The 12,545-nt window shown below is 42.0% G+C and overlaps 2 protein-coding genes across 2 annotated transcripts in view; both read left to right on the forward strand.

Moving 5' to 3' along the window:
• The first annotated feature begins 1,247 nt into the window (after nt 1-1,247).
• Nucleotides 1,248-7,148, forward strand: tnfrsf1b (tumor necrosis factor receptor superfamily, member 1B). Its single transcript, XM_079156882.1, has 9 exons — nt 1,248-1,375; nt 2,756-2,861; nt 4,590-4,715; nt 4,822-4,980; nt 5,362-5,455; nt 5,535-5,851; nt 5,970-6,056; nt 6,261-6,319; nt 6,419-7,148. The coding sequence occupies exons 1-9, from the start codon at nt 1,325-1,327 to the stop codon at nt 6,953-6,955; spliced, it is 1,536 nt and encodes a 511-aa protein (XP_079013008.1). The 5' UTR covers nt 1,248-1,324; the 3' UTR covers nt 6,956-7,148.
• A 1,135-nt stretch (nt 7,149-8,283) lies between these two features.
• Nucleotides 8,284-12,545, forward strand: part of trim62.1 (tripartite motif containing 62, tandem duplicate 1) — a 29,129-nt gene continuing 24,867 nt past the window's right edge. Inside the window, exons 1-2 of the mRNA XM_079157073.1 lie at nt 8,284-8,310; nt 9,515-10,053. Of these exons, the coding sequence (XP_079013199.1) occupies nt 9,646-10,053 (408 nt within the window). The 5' untranslated portion in view covers nt 8,284-8,310; nt 9,515-9,645. The remainder of the gene's footprint in view (nt 8,311-9,514; nt 10,054-12,545) is intronic.

Consider the following 12,545-nt stretch of genomic DNA (forward strand, 5'->3'; position numbering starts at 1 on the left):
CAGAATGAAAGCAATGTACTATAAGAGACAATACAGAACAAGGTAACAATGGATAAATGGGCTGCTCCTGTTGCACTTGAGAATGTTAAGAATGTGGGAGGGGGAACTTTATTGTGAAATGTCAGCGTCTCACACAGGAAGAAAGAGCGAGGCATTAAACTAGGCAGTCAGTAGTCGGTAGAGTACAATACAAATAGCTTTGTGGCTTTGTATGACTTTATTTCCTCGTGTCCACAGGGAGTTCAAAGAGTAAAGTTGGAGGTGATGTAGGCTTCAGTGCCTTGCTCATTAACACTCCAGTGATGACAAATACTAGCAGTCACGAGAGAGAACTTAACCTGGGCCTCTAGTGGAAAGATGAGACTTTATTATGTAACGATCAGCTGTATATCCTGCCACAGTGTAGAAACCCAACAGCACGGACTGAAACAATTGCTATTACAGTTGATGTTGCACACCAGGCTGGGCTTTGTTGAACTCCACTGCGTCTGAACAAAAAGAGAAAAACAGCAACTTGTTGTTTTGGTAGGGACTTCATTGTTCACTACCTGTCAGTGCTGCTCATTTCCTACCGATTCACACAAATGACATGAATCACACGGGAGCAGCATCGAAAGTCAACTCATTTCGGTTTCATTTTTCTGCTGCCTTCATACTATTCAAAAGAATTTATTAATGATGGGATGAGGTGATAAATGTTGGGGCTTTGTCTTTTCAATTCCAGCAGTGGGACCAGGTCATTGGCCCTCGATTAAAAGGTTTACTGTACACTGTAGGTTTTTGCAGTGATGCAGATCAACAAACGTTGCAGAGAGAAAGTCTTTAAGTACACACAGGTGATCTCCATTTAGTTATGTAATTACTAAAACCAACAGGATGCATGACGTGTGTCCTGTTAAAGGGCGTTATTTATGCAAACAGGTCATTCATTAAAATCCGAAGTCACATTTAATCTGTTTTGATTCAACATCCAAGGGGGATGTAAATACTTTTTACAGACACTGCAGGTAGAAAAAAAAAAAACAGACACATTTATTTATTTTATGCTGTGTATATATACAAAATAGACTTCTACTGACTGTCATGTAGAAGTACAGTATGAGTGTTCAACCTCATCTAAACTCTTTCAAACCTCATAATGTTAATTCAACAATCAGTGAATGTAGGCTAAAGCCTACGTGCTCACTTCCTTCCTCCAAACTCTCGTCTCATTTCAAGGAAATTATTGTTGTTCGCACAGACTGCTGGCCCGCCTTTCTAAAATGATCAGTGCACACGCTGTTGGCTGTATCCTCGACAGGCTACAATTTCCTTTAAAGAGGCAATGAAGGACATACTTGTACTGCTGGTTCTGCTGATTGCTCAAACTCTTAAGGTCGGTTTTGTGTCCGTCTGTAAGTCTGTCGTGCATGTTTGCAGTGTTTATCAGGGACTCCGGACAGGTTGGATATCAGCCAGCGTCCGCATTCTTCTGCTGACCAGCATACAGCATACTGCTTCAACACAAAGTGAATTGTTAGATTAAATTTCACTTGCTTGGATTTATTCAAGGAAGTGTGAAGTTAAACAGGCATAGTCATTTAAAAATCAGCTTTTGAAATATGTGTAAAACAATGTTTGTGCCATAAAGCTTAAATGTAAATCAATGCATTTTATCTTTTAAAGATGTTTCTATTCTAACTTAAAAAAAGGAAAACTTTTCTTTGAAAACATTTCTTTTCTGTATCCATGCCAGTTTTGTCTGGTGTGTGAAAAGGTTACAGTTGAAAGTCTTACTGTGGTGAACCCGTATGAATATTTGGTTTCAAGTGCTTGGCATCTGATGCAGTTTCAGACTGAATATCTCATTGTTAGGACACCGGCAGCAAATCTGTCTTCTGTTGCCCGGCATCCTTTTGCATTGCTATGAAGAGGATGAGTTTGTTTAGGCATGCAGCCAGGAGAAAGCGGAAAACAACAGAATGTTCTCTTCGATAAGCTGACAGTAATTAATAATGTGAAGCTTCACAGAAGTTTATCTTTGTCATCACATCCCGTGCTACCAGTGGTCACACCACAGAAGAAGTCACTGCTGTGCCGAGGGCTTCCAGCTTACCGCCTCTGTTTCCTGTTATATGAGAAATACACTGCTTCTGTCAGCATATTCTAACTTCTTCATGTCATTGGAGGGCACTGAGAGACTTGCAACTCTCATGCACAGGACAGGTGTCTCATCAACTGTGCGCTGTGTCGGGACTTTTCAGAACACCAGTGCTGTAGTTCTAGCAGCTCTGTTTATATTTTGGGATGTCTGAAGGAGAGGTTGTAGCTGCATGAGTGCATATTTCAGAGGTCCCCACAGACAGGAAGAGATACTGTAGAGGCGAAATGCACCTTCTACAAACAATGGCTGCCTGTTTGACCATGCCTGCAGCTCAGGCCCACAGCATTACCAGAAGGGAAAAGGTGGGGGCAGGTGTGGGTGGTCTGTGACTACTTTAAGCTCCTTTCTGTTTAACTGTTGTCAAACAATGACTTTGTTGTTGATTTTTTAAAATTACTACCAGGAAAAATGTCAGGCTGATACGAAAGTTGGCCCACATGGGTCATTTCAAAATGACTAGTTACCTGGAAGCTCAAAGCCCCCCCACCCACCCCAGCGGACATAATGCAGCTTTGTGTCAGAGCATTACAAGAAAAGACTTCAATGTTCTCCGCTCTCCTCATCTGAACACCACTAGATGAGTTGCTCTTTTGTGTTGTCTCTTTCCAATAGGTCTGCTCTCAGCCCTATCAGGCAGACTCAGATGGAAACTGTCTCAACTCAACAACAGAGTACTGGTTGGACCATTTAAATATATGCTGCAAGAAATGCCCCCCTGGTAAGTGATGTCCTGTATACACAAGAAGGATTTGTAAAGTTTCTAAAAATATTTATTTGTTGGCTGGTGGCAGTCTTTTGCATGTACAGTAGGTACTGTGTGTGCGGGTATGTGGACTGCCGACAGTCTGTGTATGTAATGTATGTATGCAATATGTTACTTGTATTGTTTTTAACAGCAGACACTGTATGTATGTTTCCAAGACAAATTTCCTTCGGGACAATAAAGTCTATCTTATCTTACTAAGACCGGACTCAATGCTCAGGTACAAGCTGTACTGAAAGACAAAGCTGTGTCGTTGCAGAAGAAAAGGTTATTTGGTGACACAGGCCGTGAAAACGTGTTAGTAAAAGCCTGGGCGAGGAGGTGTGAAAGTTTAACACCTTCAGTAGCTCGAGACATTCGTCACTTTCCTTGTTTCATCCTAAGAGACTGCATGAAGCAAGTTTATTGTGTACATTAGTCACTTGAGGAAAATAATTTGTTTAAAGTAGGGCTAGACCGATAATTGGTCAATATATCTCACACAGTATCAGTATATGTGTGTAAGTTGATAATTGATGAGACATTGCACTACATAAATTACAAAATGGTGTCACTTAAACGTACTTTGTCCACCAAAGAAAAGTGTCAAATGTCCCATGCAGTGTAGTTTGCTAAGCCCCATCCCTGCTATGTCTGTCAGATGCCGCTCTCACAACACAACACAGGGTCCTATGATTTCAGACAGAGGAGGACAAAAGCAGCTTATCGTTGATTTTATCGTCTAAAATGACAACTGTCATTAGCAGATTTTATTAGTCAAGTAGCTGATTAAGCCAATGTTAGCTTCATGACTGGGTTGTCATGTTTTCTTATTATTTGTTAGATGTTTGAAATAAATCGATCTGATCGTTTTGATCGAGCCTAATGCCGTTTGTTCGTATACTCAAACAGCATGTTTTACTTAAAATGTCAGAGACAGGCCTTTAGGATGACGACTAACAAATGTGTCCGGCACATGTAACACCATCTTGGGTGATGTTGTTGTGATTGCTGGAGTGTAAACTTCAAATTCAATAGAGCAGGACAAAGCTGCTAACATTAGCCTAATAGCCTCCAAGATCAACTATACTGTATAGTGCTAATCGTGAACAGGGCTGATTTTGTTATAATGTAAAATAACACAAATTCCACAAAGAAGTAAGATACAGTTGTAGCTCATGATGCACAACAAGTCTTTCACCTCGCAGCATTGCAACGTTGCAGCTCATGAGGAGCAGGAATCGACACACATTGTCGAGTGTATTGTAATTAGTATACACACGTGAATTTTCCCTGGAAGTGTTTTCATTTAATCTGTTCTCGCCACATCTTCCCAATCTTCTTGTAAAGATTTGGGCCATAAAAACTGGTCATCATTAAAAAATAGTAATCAGTTACTTCCCACGACATAAAATGCACGAAAGGTATTCTGTGTCTGTATCACCATTTCATTTTGGACTGTGATTAACAACACTATTCTAGGCGTGAATATGTGATGATATGTTTTCATCAAACCAACATTAACGGCACGGTACTGTGATGCACAGTAAAAATGTATGAGGAATGATATGAAATGTATTTTTTAATCTTCACACTTTTCGTCTATTGGTGGACATTTTGGAGTTACAATGCTTGTGTGCTGTTATAAAAGGCACTTAAAGACAACTAACAAGAGGCTTTTCATTCATATGTATGTTCTAACAGGACAGCGGCAGACACAAGAATGCTCTGAAACTACTGAGACTGTGTGTGAACAATGCCCAACAGGCCAGTACTTGGACAGCTGGAACTACGCTGTCAACTGCTTCACCTGTCCCAATTGCAGAGAGGGTGAGGAGCTGCACTGATAAGAATGCAATTTAAAAAAATATGTATTGTTTTGCTTTATGTTTTTAACACATAATTGTTCCTGTAAGTAAAACATTATTTTCTACAGCCAAAGGTCTGCAGGAAGTTCAGAGCTGCTCCTCTACTGTAAGGTCAAGATGTGTGTGCCAACCTGGGAGGTATTGCATTTTGGACTTTGATGACCCGTTCTGCACATCATGTGAAAAGTACAGTCGATGCAGACTCGGTTATGGAGTGACTGTGCCAGGTACAGCAACTGCTATTTTTTCAATTGTTTGTGTGTTTACCATAAAATAATACATGTAGATATTTTAATTTAGACATTAACGCATTGATATTCAATTACATTTATTGCAAAATTACAAATGTCAAGAACATGTTTCCAGTTGGAAGAGGTTGGACTCCTGTTTCATGGGTCAACAAGACGCGTTTCACTGACCATCAATCCACCAATGTTTTTATATATTGTAATAACTATATCACATCCATCATACTATTGGTTACATCTGTCTCTAAGGTCTATATCAACCACATATCCTGTCAAACTTGCATCATTACGTTTTAATGAAATGGGATGTCTGATAGTGAAATGTTAGTAAATGGCAACATGTTTGGGTGATGTTCTCAGGGACAGTCAACGCTAATGTGAAGTGTGGACGGTGCCCCAGTGGGACGTTCTCTGACACGTTCTCTTCCACCGACCGCTGTCTGCCCCACACTGAGTGAGTGAAGCATAAAGTCACATCTGTACGCAGCTGTTTGAAGCTCAGATCTTTGATCTCTCGCTCTGTTTCTCCCCAGCTGTCACGGGAGGGTCGTTGTCAAAAATGGCAACGCTACCTCGGACACCGTGTGTGAACCTGAGGCGTTGAAATCCAACCTGTCGCCTCAAACCTCAACACAAGAGCCTCCCACTGAGCTTGTGTTCATGACTACAAGCACAGCGGTGAGCACAGCGATGAGCACAGCGGTGAGCACAGTCTCAGCAACCTCAGACTCCAACGCACCACGTGGACCGACAGACACCACACTGTCTATTAGCCCGTCTCTTTCAGAGAAGGTGTTCAACTTTTCGACAAAACCCTCGCCACCAGGCACAGTGCCTGACAGCACACTGGGTACGGTAACTGATTCTGTTTCTCAGCAAGTCATCGTGAGAAAACTGTGAGGTCTAATCAATGTGTCATCTCCTCTCCTTCTGCCGCCGTGTTTTGTTTCTGTTTACCTCTTTCTTAGCTGCAGTCATTGCCGGTGTCGTTGGGTTTTTACTTTTTGTCATCGTTATCATCCTGCTGTTCCTTTGTAAACCAGTCTGGAAGAAAGGTAACTGCATCCTGTAAAAAAAAAGAGTCAAAGAGTCCCTTATTGATCTTGTTCTTGTTTTGTGGGAAAGCTGTGATTGTATCTACATTATTTCGATCTCCAACTTGAATGATAATGACCTATATTTGTCAACATCTTTACCAGGAACTGTTTGTTTCAAGTTTTCACTACCTTACTAATGGTTCACATTGCTTTTTTGCACAGATGAAGAAGGATTTAATCCTAAAATAGATGCAAATGGAAATTGTGAGAGTGGTGATAAAGTGAGTCTTCTGCATTTTCTTTTTTCTTGACAACCTTTAAATAGAGTAGTAACCGTAAAGAATACTGAGACTCAACCTCTTTCTGTCTTTCTACTGCAGATGAATCAGGGTTATTTTAGGGAAACCCAGCTGAATTATATCACAGTACCCTCACCAGAACAACAGTGTCTGCTGCAGAGAGGGGAAGCCTGCAGTGACCACAGTCAGTGCAGTAACAACACTGAGACTTTGACACGAACAGACGGTTCCAGCAGCCAGGAGTCCATCGGCCCTTTGCAATCCACCCTGGCTCTTCACAATCCACACTCTGCCCTGTCGGAGCCCATGACTTTACTTTCCAATACAGAGACTGTCCCCCCGCAGCCCAGCGTCCCTGCACAGTCCTCCTCTCAGCCCACCAGCCCACAGGTCATCAGCCCCGTGACCACCAGCCCGCACGTCAACGTCAACATCACTTTCCACATTGAAAACAGGTCTTGTGGGACACCGTCTGTCACGCCCACAGACTCGATGCAAGTTGACTCTAAACTCCCCTTTGGAGAGGAAGAGGAGTCATTTAGCATCCCGAATCAAGAAGACGGCAAACAATCACTGATGTCAGTGCAGGAGAGTGAAAGCTGCAGTGCACCTGCGTGAAAGACTGATGCATCTATTTGTTTATTTCTTTCTGTCATGATACAACATTGAAAACAATCTGACTGGCAACAAGTTGCATTTCATAGCATGTTTCTTACAACCAGACTAGCTCAAACCTTCTATTTCCATATCAAACCATGAACTGTCACTGTGTGTTTATATATGTATACAGTAAATAAAGATGTAAATATTGTCTTTCCTTGAGTGATGTAGTGAAAATACAAGTAGTAGCAAATTAAAAGGGATATAAATTATGATCTGCAGTCTCCAGTCATCATAAGGTAACTAACACATATTTACAAGAGAATAAAATGTAATCCCGACCTCCAACCTTTCCCATATAATAATATTTAGATCTTTTGTAAAAGTTAATGAGTATGTGTAAAGAATACTCGAACACAGGTCCTGCAGTCATAATCTTACTTATAAAGACATAATAAACGAAGTAAATTAAATGTACTTCACAAGTAAGAAGTACTCATTAGGCAGCTGAAAGGCTGTTTTGAGTTATGACTGTATTATAACACAACTATACTGATGCATCACTGTGGAAGCAACATTTTCATGTTGTAGCTGGTCATTGTGGAGCCAATTCTAACTGCCTTATGTATACTTGTAGCTAGTTTTTTTTATAAGAATGCATTATAATTTGTTTTAGTTCATACAAGAGTTAATTGTACAATATTGCGATTTGAAATGTAGTGGCGTCTTAGTATAAAGTATAAGGTTTTTGCACTCACAAAAGATTGTACAACACTATACTAACGTGATTCTCTCAAACCTCTCATGGAGGAGCCTCCACCTGTACTGGGAACAATAAGGTGTGCTCTCCTGACACCTGCTGGTTGAAGCTTGACACTGCAGCCTGTGGAAGCCGGCTCATAAACGCGTTTCAGTGAACAGTGACAGTACATTTTTAGAGCAACTTCTAGAAACTTATGTTGTTTGTTTAAAAGCCAAACAGCTTCTTATACAAATCCAGTAACAGCTCGTGTATGTTAGCGTGTTTATTTGTTGTAATCAAGGTAGCTAAGCAGCGATGCTAAACGGGAGGTGAGGAAGTCTGAGCCACTCCATTGATGGAGGGAGTTAAACTTTATGTTGTCATTTATTAAGCCTCGTATCCCCTAATCAAATCCTTCATTATCCTAAATTTAACATAAATCTAGTACTATTCCTTTTGACTTTCCCTCTTGTAAGGTATTTATCGATAAACAGCTGTAATCCTTTAAATATTACGTTTGAGAACACCCCCATCGATCGATACAGTTGGTTGCGTCTGTTGCCGCTGTGAGCTCCTCTCCTTCCTGAAAGACACTCGCATTGGAGCCGCGGATGTCGCTGGAAAGAAGTCGGTGAGTTGAGTCTTTCTTCATTCCTATTCATTTCTTCGCTTATGTATTGACCAATGTAGATACCTTCACCCCTCACCTGTTCACCCCCTTCTTAACATGTAGCTTATTAAATTAGTTTGGCCCCATTTCGTGTCTCTGTCCCCTCTCATCCTCCCGCTGTGGTGATCGTGGACCTGGTCGGGTATGTTTACAAAATCCAGCTTGCAAGCAAATGTAGAGCAAGCCAATTTAAATAGCTTGTATGCAAAGTTGCAACACAAGTGTTGTCTCGACAAGTTTGTTGTAGATGGTAAGAAGTAAAAAAAAAAAAAAAAAAAAGCTCAGTCCGGGCTGTTGAATATCTCCTAATAATGGGAATTTAAAAGGAAGCTTGTTAACAACGGGGTGGGAGGAAGACAGCAGCGGAAATAAAACTGCTGCAGGTGTTTCCCTGTTTCCTTGTTGGCTGGTGCAGACAGTTTGCTGTGGAAACAATCCTCCACAATGAGAGGGGGAAAGGATGTAGCCAGGTGCAGAAGTATTTAGATACAAAGTATCAACATATTCAGGTGTTTCCTCAGGTAAGTGAAAACTAGATTACTTCTGCTCTCTTGAGAAAGCTTAATGAGTTACGTTACAATTTAGTTGTTTTTGTTAAGAAAGTAAGAGGTTAAAAGAGCAACCTGGTACTTCTGATATTAGCTTGTGCACTTGACACTTATTCGGAGTAAAAGTGCTTCCAAACAGGGCGACAACTCTTTTGATTATCCATTAATCTGCTGATTGTTTTCTCAAGCCATGAATCGTTTGGTCTGGAAAATGTCAGAAAGTTGAAAAATCTAATTTTCCCAGAGCCCAAGGGACATCTTTCATTTAGTTGTTTGGTTCGTCCAACAGTCCAAAACTGTCCAAAACTGTCCAAAAGCTGTTGAATCATAAAAAAGCTGTGAAAACTAGCGAATATTAAGATTTGAGAAGCTGGAACCTGTGAATGTGTTGGCATTTTTGCTTAAAAAGTGCCAACCAGCAATGACAGCCCACTGAAAGCCCTTAGAGAGATGTTCGATGTTTCCCTGGCTCTCATTGAAGTGTGTTTCATTAATGTGTAACCAAGAGAATCTGCCCTGTTAATCATTTGTTTGTTGTAAATGCATTAGTCCCTGCACTAGATGCATCATTTGAGATGAATGGCCCCTCATTGTTTTTGTTTGCCATATTTCAACAGACAGAATAAAGGTTTCTGAAGATCTTGGCATCATCACATGGCAGTGAACCACTCCCCTGCAGATTAAACCAAAGTACACTCAGCCCCGGAGCATTGCCCCTGTAGATGCCGCTCGGTCTCCGTCTTTGCAAATGGCTTGCTGCTTGAAGGACGAGCTCCTCTGTTCCATCTGCCTCAGCATCTACCAGGACCCCGTCAGCTTTGGGTGCGAGCACTACTTCTGCAGAAACTGCATCACCGAGCACTGGAGCAGGCAGGAGCTTCACGGAGTGCGGGACTGTCCCGAGTGCCGGAGGACCTTCACCGATCCCCTGCTCTCGCCGAGTCTCAAGTTGTCCAACATTGTTGAGCGCTACTCGGCCTTCCCGTTGGACGCCATCCTCAACGCTCAGCGGAGCTCCTACCCCTGCAAGGACCACGAGAAGGTCAAGCTCTTCTGCCTCACCGACAAAAGTCTGGTGTGCTTCTTCTGCGACGAGCCGGCGCTGCACGAGCAGCACCAAGTGACGACGATCGACGAGGCCTACGAGGAGATACAGGTCAGTCGTAGCGCTCGCACTCTTTTGACAGCTCATTAGCGAGGCTGAGGCTGACATTTTCTTAGAACCCATCAGCACTCTGCGCCACATTCAGGCAGTTGCACTCGTTCGCCCCGTGGGAGCTGCCCAGACAGTTCATCCTCAATCCTCTCCTGCCACAGAGCAGCTTCACTGAAGCCGTTTGGGGATTGTGTGCTTTGCCCAGGAGTACTTTGGGTCCAATAGGTGCTCGGGAGTGAAACGTATCTCATTTACTTTTCCCTTGCTGATGCCCACATTACCTGGCACATCGGTGAGCTCAGTTGGGTTTCATTCCCTCTCTGAATTAAAGTGAATAAATGTAAAACCTGCCTTTTTAAAAAAAATTAATTTCACACATTGAACAACAACAAATGCAACACTGATGACGTGTATGCACTGCACTCGATAGTATTAGTGTCACATTGTTCCGAGTGTTTTCAATGCGTACATTGGAAGTATTGTGGTCTGTCTCAGTGGAGGGATTCTGACATGCGAGTGCACAGGCACCATGTAAAGTGTAAAACTGATCCCATGAAGTTCAGATCAGTAATATTTCTCTTGACAGTGACTTTGTCGATAAGAGCTCACTTATGAAGCTTATGTTAACGTGTCGTATGTGTTGACACTGAGTCATATTTTCCACATTAACAGGAGCAGCTCTGTGTTTGGATAATTCCATTCCCACAGAGCCAAAATCCAATAACTGTGAAACAAAGCTCCTAATCCTGTTCCTTCTCTGCTCCAGTATGCAAAGCAACACATTCCAGTCTCCTTTAAGGTCGCTCTCGTTCCTTAAGTCCGCTGTTACCCATGTAGATATTGAGATTTGCTCTATTTAACGTTAAACGTTCACCTTGCTGTCTTCTTGACAGACAGCAAGGTGAACTTTATGATAAGAAACAGAACCAAAGTGTGGATTGTTGACACTCGGCTATGCAGTTCTGAAGGGATTACACTCCCCTGTTGCAGCGACACTCATTGGCTGTCACCCTAACATAATCTGTGCTTTAGTTTCACAGTTTTGATGATTCATGACATTGAGTTTAATGCTACACGATCGTCTTCGCCACAGGTCTACCTTTTTAAAATGCCACAGACGTTGTAACTTTGAGTGTTACTTCATAAGTCCTCCCTCGCTGCAGAGACCGTATCATTGAGATTGACTATTCATTACACTCACCTCTTACACCCTCCTGAAAGTGTATCCTTTGGCACCCGGCAAGCTCAATGTGCTCTCACTGCTGTGAATCCGTGAGCTCAGGATCATGTGGAGACTGCCGCTGAACCATAAACTCGATCTGATGCAGAGTATAGCGAGACAGAATTAATGGGCGTCTTGTCATTTATTGAATGGCCAAAAGATTTTTCAGAGATTTCTGCGGTCTGGCGTCGGCCGGATTGACAGCCGTTGGAAAATCAACAAAGCCAATCAGGGTTTTGTAAACTGGATGAAGAATTAGGACCTCGTCTTTCTTTGCCAGAGCCGGAGATTTAGCAACTTGAAGTGTAGCTATACACGTAGACTGAAGTTTAAGTTGCAGGACAGATAAACTGCTGATTACACTGGTTTTACTCCAGCTACAGTAGCGGTATCTTTTTACACTATGAACATATGACCCTTCACACACACCCTTACTTCTTCTGTACTGCTCTTGTGTATTTGTATATTATTATCGCATAATGTTTCTAATCATTTACACTTGCTAGCTTTTTTTGTTATCTTCTTTAGCTATCTGATCTTATTTTTCTGTGATTTTTTTTGTTGTCCTATTTCTTTACTTTGCTGTTCTGACGCCTGCATCTAAACAAACTGCACAGTCAATAAAGTCTGAATCTGTTCAGGCATCATAATCGGCACCTAACAGAGTGAAACAAAATGTCAATTCAGTCTCAATTAAGAGGATTAATATCAATTGCTTTTAAATATTATTAGTTTTCAGGATTGTTTTATCGATTACAACCAGTTAACTCAATTGAGGTAGTTGTGAGGAGCGAGTTAAAACAAAAGACGAGTTAAATTAGTAGAATACATGTAAACTTAGTGAGACTGTTGGTGGGTAGTGTAGAGCTACAGCGGTGCCCTCCTGTGTTCTGCATTGACTGTAATTACCAGCGCTGTGAACATCGATGCTCTCCTCCTTGATTTCCAATCAGGCTCTGCACTGGAAGCCTGAGAAAGGTCAAAACCGTGTAATCTTGGAGCAGAAGTAATTAGGCCCAGCACAAGATGCTTCTCTTTTCTTGGACACCAGCTTGGAGCTCTTTTCAAGGCAGCGTTCTGGCATTTTGTATTCTGGCAGGAGCTTTGGAGGCTTCCCAGATCTACAATACTGAAAGAGAGTATGAGCACACAGAGGCCCCGTCGGAAAACAACCCCGTCCCACGACGAGCTTGGCACGCTCTCCTTTTGAGATCTACAAGTGGGGTGGTTTGTTATGCAACGTCTCGTCATTTCACCGGGCAAACATCAG

Source organism: Pholis gunnellus (genome assembly GCF_910591455.1).
Source record: "Pholis gunnellus genome assembly, chromosome: 3".
NCBI lineage: Eukaryota > Metazoa > Chordata > Actinopteri > Perciformes > Pholidae > Pholis > Pholis gunnellus.